Source organism: Octopus bimaculoides, chromosome 8 (assembly GCF_001194135.2).
Source record: "Octopus bimaculoides isolate UCB-OBI-ISO-001 chromosome 8, ASM119413v2, whole genome shotgun sequence".
NCBI classification, from domain to species: domain Eukaryota; kingdom Metazoa; phylum Mollusca; class Cephalopoda; order Octopoda; family Octopodidae; genus Octopus; species Octopus bimaculoides.
The window spans coordinates 12,622,646-12,630,145 of NC_068988.1; the positions used below are offsets into that span (position 1 = coordinate 12,622,646).

Here is a 7,500-nt window from a genome sequence, read left to right on the forward strand (position 1 = left end):
AAAGACACCATTTCGAGCGTGGCCGTTTTCGTGCGGGTGACACGTAAAAGCACCCACTACACTCTCTGAGTGGTTGGCGTTAGGAAGGGCATCCAGCTGTAGAAACTCTGCCAAATCAGACTGGAGCCTGGTGTTGCCATCCGGTTTCACCAGTCCTCAGTCAAATCGTCCAACCCATGCTAGCATGGAAAGCGGACGTTAAACGATGATGATGATGATGATGATCATAAGCAGGTACAATGATGTGTCTTTCTCACATGTCAGCAGAGAAATGGAACTCAGCGTCGGTCAACATAGAAAGAATATATGCTGAGTAGAACAGAAACGTGATATTTTTTTTTTAAGGTCATGAGACTAGCTTTATACTGCAAACAGGTGAATATGTGAGAACTTGATCAACAGGTGAGAAAAGACAAAAAGAAAGCATCATGCCTGATAGGAAAAAAAAACATGAACAATGGCACTGGCAAACACACACAGGGAATTCACATTGGCTGCCGAACGATTTGTACTTTACAAAAGTAAATAAGACCAACACATTACATGTACTTACTTTCACTCCTTGAATAAGTCCATTCATCAAAAATGTATGATCAGGGAATGTGTCATTTAAGACCTGGAAGTAAATAATAATAATAATAATAATAATAATAATAATAATAATGATGATAATGATAATAAATAACCACAACAATGGTAAAAATAACAATGTAGCGATGGGCAAAATACTACTAAGCATTTCATACAACATGCTAACGATTCTGCCCACTCACCACCTTAATAATAATAATAATAATAATTATTATTATAATAATAATAATAATTATAATAATAATAATAATAATTATAATAATAATAATAATAATTATAATAATAATAATAATAATAATAATAATAATAATAATTATAATAATAATAATAATAATTATAATAATAATAATTATTATTATAATAATAATAATAATTATAATAATAATAATAATAATAATAATAATTATAATAATAATAATAATAATTATAATAATAATAATAATAATAATAATAATAATAATAATAATGATGATAATAATAATAATAAACTAAATGACAAAAGTAAAGATACAATTAGAGAAGTACAAAAAGTTAGTCATACATCAGGTTTCAAAAGACAGTCATCAATCTAACGTTATTTTCCCAGATCAACACTTTTTTATATCAGATAAATTTACAAAGCCTGTTGAGAAGCCAGATGCTTCTACTAAGAAGACAAACCTGCTCAATATTTAAGTCAAATCTCCCACCATAAACTTCTTACCACCTTTAAAGGGAAAAAAATGGGAATTATATGTTTCAAATGAGATATCTGAAAAACAGCATTACTCATGATAAAAAAATTTCAAGTTATTAAGTTAGTATTTAGAATATAAATTAACATGGAATTTTGGTAGAAGGTGTTAATTTAGATCATTTTAACAAGGGGAATTTGTCTCATAGAACTTGGTGGTCTTAGACAGGTTGGTTTTAAAAAGAAAGGTTAAAACAAGTTTTGTACCATAGAACCAGAGGTGTGCATCATATAAGATGGAATAAAAGAAGGTTAAGAAAACAAAATCTAATTTGCCATATTTCATCCACATGATCTACTGTTAATTAGTGAACAGTAGACAGTGTCTGACTACTTGCAACTAACTAATTAATTAGTGAGCCATTGGCAATTAGTGTCTACAAATTAACAAATGTGTATTTAATTATTATAATTAATTTTGACTTCCTTGTTCTGATTAAACATTTCATTATATACCATTATGTCTATATCGTTCATTTTCAGTTAATATAACAAGAGTTTAAAAGGAAAAATTGCAGTAGTCTTTGTTGTTGTTGTTATTAATAGAGCTGGCAGAATCTTTGGAGTGTCAAACAAAATACCTTGTGGTGTTTTTTCTGATGTTTTACATCGAGTTCAAATCCTACCAAGGTAAAATTTGCTTTTCATCATTTCAAGATTGATAAAATAAATAAGTACTCAAGTATGTGTGTGAGAGAGAAACAGATAGACAGACAGAGAGCCTCAATATTGTTGCTCAATCAGCTAACAATAGCAACCAAACCAACCTCTAATCACATCCTACCATCTTAAAAAAGGAAGGGCACATTAGATAATGTAGTCGTAAATATACTAGGCTACAAAATGAAAATACCAAGTATGGAATATAATCGAGTGGCTGTGTGGTAAGTAGCTTGCTTACAAACCACATGGTTCCGGGTTCCGTCCCACTGCATGGCACTTTAGGCAAGTGTCTTCTACTATAGCCTCGGCCTGACCAAAGCCTTGTGAGTGGATTTGGTAGACGGAAACTGAAAGAAGCCCGTCGTATATATGTATATATATGTATATTTATATATATGTGTATGTATGTATTTGTGTGTCTGTGTTTGTCCCCCAACATCGCTTGACAACCGATGCTGGTGTGTTTACATCCCCGTCACTTAGCGGTTCGGCAAAAAAGACCGATAGAATAAGTACTAGGCTTCCAAAGAATAAGTCCTGGGGTCGATTTGCTCAACTAAAGGCAGTGCTCCAACATGGCCACAGTCAAATGACTGAAACAAGTAAAAGAGTAAAAGAGTAACAGGCAGAAAGACCAATATTTCGAAAGGTAGAAAATGTTATAAGTTAGCAAATTATAAATACTAACTAGAATTATTGCCAGCAGATAACACTGTCTTTCATTCCTTTATGTGAGTCTACTACTTCATAGTCCAATAATTACAATGTCCACCTCCTTTCACAGCAACTGAAATTGCACAGCATTGCTAATGACAGGTGAATGGAAAATTTATTTAAGTCTGTGATTTAAGTGTTGAATACTTTAAAGATTTCCTTTCAAACATTGATCTTCACTTAGAGATAATCTCATTTACCTTTTCAAAAGCTACTTTTTGAGACTTTTAGAAAGTTGGTTTTGTTGTATGAGTAAATTTAATCAAACTATACAATTTCTTTTGATGGTCAGCAAACTTTACACCATTCTTTGTCTAAACTACGTAGTTTCTTTTACTTACAGCAACATTTCTTAATGGAACTGAACAGGTCAGTAGTACAGCATAGGTTCACATGAAGGGTGAAAACCCCCTTCGGTCATCAATGACCATGGGATCACATCTAGGAAGTTCTCCTCTGAGGCACAAATCAAGGCAAGGTTGTTTATGGAAGACCAGCAGTCACCCATGCATACCGGCCTCCCCTCTCCATGCCACCAGTGTTATCCAAGGGAAAGGTGAAGGGGCCAATACAGCTTGGCACCAATGACATCACAACTCATTTCTACAGCTGAGTGAACTGGAGCAACATGAAATAAAGCGTCTTGCTCAAGAACACAACACACAATCCAATCCGGGAATCGAACTCATTACCTCACCATTGTGAGCCCAACACTGTAGCCACTGAGCCATGTGCCTTCACTCAGGTTCACATACTTGTTACTCTATTTCAGTATTTCTGTAGGAACAATATTTTCAGATATATCCTGACTACTACTACTTTAGTTTTCTTTCTTTGTTTACCTGCCATTAACCCCTTTTCTTACCATATTTCCAGGGCCCAGATCAAGGAGGTGTTTCAAGATCTTCCCAGGGTCATAGTGAAGAACACATGCACCAGGTTCCTCGAATGCCTTGAGGCTGTGGTGGAAGCTGAGGGTGACTACTCTGAGTAAATGTTATCTCCCAGCCATATTATAGTTGATAATTTTTGAAATACTTTCATTTTAATATGGGATATGTTTCTTTTTCCTTTTGTGCAAACTGTCAAATTTAGCCGAGGCACCGTCTGTCTGTTTGAGTGTGTGTGTGTGTGAAATAATAATTAGATAGCTGGGCTTTTTTAATTAACTTGTCATTTTCTGTATCATTGTTCTCATAGTGATGTGCCATAAATCTGGTGCTAATCTAACTCATCAAAATATTTGTATTTGCATCACTGTTTGTCAGCAGCTGTGTTTCAATCCGAGATGTTATTGTAGGAGTCCAGCATACAAAGCACTGAGCCAACAGCACACACCTATCAATTAGAACTGCTTCTACTGTTATTGTAGACAAGTACAATAAGTATGGATTAAAGTAGATGCTTATAGCACCTATTTCCAGAAGCGACATTTAATTTAATTGAATAATCCTAGATGCTGCAGGCATTTACTTTTACCTGCATTCCATGTAATAATCTGCAATGAATGTGTGATATTTCCCATCATCATCATCATCATCATCATCATTATTTAACATCTGTTTTCCATGCTGGCATGGATTGGACGGCTTGACAAGAGCTGCCCGGGTTCCATGTCAGTTTTGGCATAGTTTCTATGGCCAGATGTCCTTCCTAAGGCCAACCGCTTTACAAAGTGTACTGGGAGTTTTTATGCAGCACCGGCACAGATACATTTACATGGCACCAGCATGTACTGGGGTCAATTTATTTGACTAAACCCTTCAAGGCAGTGCCCCAGCATGGCCACAATCCTACGACTGAAACAAATAAACGATTAAAAAGTAATTGGGAAGATTTGGGGAGGTAAAACAAGAAAGGGACAAAGTGGGTGAAAGGAGAGGTAATTTGGAATTAGTTTTAGTCAACTGGGTTTGTTTAATGCCCAGGTCAGCAAAGATCCAGTAGAGCCCTGATCAGACATGTCATTCAGAACATTCTCATCGCTCATTCAGAAAATATATCTGAGACTACATTAAGGTGACAAGCTGGCAAGATTGCTAGCATGCTACGCAAAATGCTTAGCAGCATTTCATCCACCGTTGTGTTCTGAGTTCAAATTCCGCCATGGTCAACTTTGCCTTTCATTCGTTTGGGGGCTGAGCAGTGGGGTCAATGTAATCGACTTACCCACTCTGCTGAAATTGTTAACCTTGTGCCCAAATTTGAAATTAATATATCTAAGACTATATTATTCAATGTGTCCTTCCTTATTTAAGATGTAACAGCCTATTTTAAAATAATATTTGGCTCCTATTTCTTATTTCTTTATTGCCCACAAGGGGCTACACACAGAGAGAACAAACAAGGACAGGCAAACGGATTAAGTCAATTAGATCGACCCCAGTGTGTAACTGGTACTTAATTTATCGAACCTGAAAGGATGAAAGGCAAAGTTGACCTCGGCGGAATTTGAACTCAGAATGTAGCAGCAGATGAAATACCACTAAGCATTTCGCCCGGCGAGCTAACGTTTCTGCCAGCTCGCCGCCCTATTGGCTCCTATTTCTAACAAGTCAAATGACCATACAGATAAAATAGTAGGGAATTTTTTTTAGTATCAGGAGGTAAATAGCAAATACAAAAGAGCCTGAGGTGGGGAAGGACATGTGCTGATAAAATAATTGAATCTAAGTTCATTAGTATAAAGCATTAAATTACTGTTTGGTCATCATAATTCTTTACATGGCTACTAGAAACTTTATTTGAATGCCAGCGAAATTTTGTCCACAATCAAGTGCTTCCCCTCTCCTGATATTTAAGCTTCCTCATTGGTTCAATGTTATCAGTAGTCTCAGTAAGTGAGGTGACATTAACTAAACACTGCGGTAATTCAGATAACATTATCACCAATGATAATTTGGTCAGGGGTAAGATAGACCAGAAACAAAACCAACTTCCCTAGGGATGAAACAGACTTCATGGACTTTGTTTTCTCACCACAATGGCTGTTAAAAAACCTATAGATGTTTTATAGGTGAATGCAAAATGGTTGCCCTAAATTTAGAAATAGATTTAGTTGTCTGACCTCACTGCTACATCACCAAAAAACTTTTCCAGTGAAACAGATTCTGTTTAAAACTTCTGCTCTTAATCACAACCAGCTGATTTAGATTATGTAAAACTTAGCACTGAGATAAAATGCGAGTTGGTTTGGTAAATACTTTGTCATACCAAGCTTGTGTTTCAGGATTTTAAGTTAAAATCTTACAAAAACTAGGCTGGTTTTTGTACTCCAAGGTCCATAAAACAGATAGCAATAGTTGTTTTTTTTTTTTGCTGTTTTGTTTTTTTAATTTGGAAAAGTTAATGATGGAAGAGGAAAGCAGTCCTACTTCTGATTAATCATTTTGATATGAACCTGCCCTAGATTGCCCCTGATTCTGGGAGACAAACTTCCTGTTTAATAAAGTGATCTAAATTAAAACCTTCCATCAAATACTTCATGTTAATTTATTTATGCTCCAAACGCCAACTTAATAAGGGACAAAGTTCATCGTCGTTTAACGTCCGCTTTCCATGCTAGCATGGGTTGGACGATTTGACTGAGGACTGATGGACCAGGAGGCGACACCAGGCTCCAATCTGATTTGGCAGAGTTTCTTCAGCTGAATGCCCTTCCTAACGCCAACCATTCTGAGAATGTAGTGGGTGCTTTTACGTGCCACCGGCACGAGGGCCAGTCAGGTGGGTACTTGAAACGGCCACGCTTGAAATGGTGTATTTTACGTGTCACCTGCACAGGAGCCAGTCCATCGGCACTGGCACTATTTTACTATATTCTTCATTATTTTCAAAATTGATTGAAACAAAGGCAGTGTATTTCAACAGAAATATGGTAACAAACAGAGTTACAGCAAATTCACATTCAGCTTAAATCAGCAGGTTTACTGCATTTTGTGAGGACCTAAGGAAATGGCATTTGTGTATAGGTTTCCTTAGAAACAGACCTGTGGTACACAAATGGTATAGAACAGATATGTAAAAACATAATTAGAGGTTTTCACAAATTGTGTGCCAGTATGTGTGCGTGTGTATACACATACACATACATATTTATTTTCTCTTTTACTTGTTTCAGTCATTTGACTGTGGCAACGCTAGAGCACCGCCTTTAGTCGAGCAAATCGATCCCAGGACTTATTCTTTGGAAGCCTAGTACTTATTCTATTGGTCTCTTTTGCCAAACCCGCTAAGTTACGAGGACGTAAACACACCAGCATCGGTTGTCAGGCGATGGTCGGGGGACAAACACACATACACATATATATATATATATATATATATATATATATATATATAGACACATATATACGAAGGGGTTCTTTCAGTTTCTGTCTACCAAATCCACTCACAAGGCTTTGGTCGGCCCAAGGCTATAGTAGAAGACACTTGCCCAAGGTGCCACGCAGTGGAACTGAACCCAGAACCATGTGGTTGGTAAGCAAGCTACTTACCACACAGCCACTCCGGTGCCTATCCATATTTGTGAATATCGTTCAAATACATGTCCTTGGCCACTCAGTTATTTGTTAGCTCGTTTTTGCTTAATTTATGCAAGTTATCTCAGCAGCCATGTGTTCTTCTCTTTGTATCAGTCAAAGTCCCCAGGTTACTGGAGATAAGATCAGACAATTGTCCTGCTGATGAAGGCTATTGAAGCAGAAATCCATTTCCATAACTGTCCTCTTACAATATTGTACATGAGTAGGCAGGAAAAAATATCAGAGTTTAGAGAAATGGTCTAAAAAATCCAAAAC

General features: G+C 36.4%; 1 protein-coding gene across 1 annotated transcript in view; it reads right to left on the reverse strand.

Annotated features, from left to right (window-relative positions):
• LOC106874946 (hippocampus abundant transcript 1 protein) overlaps positions 1–7,500 on the reverse strand; it is a 74,278-nt gene that overhangs the window by 22,351 nt on the left and 44,427 nt on the right. Inside the window, exon 4 of the mRNA XM_014922870.2 lies at positions 554–616. Within this exon, the coding sequence (XP_014778356.1) occupies positions 554–616 (63 nt within the window). The remainder of the gene's footprint in view (positions 1–553; positions 617–7,500) is intronic.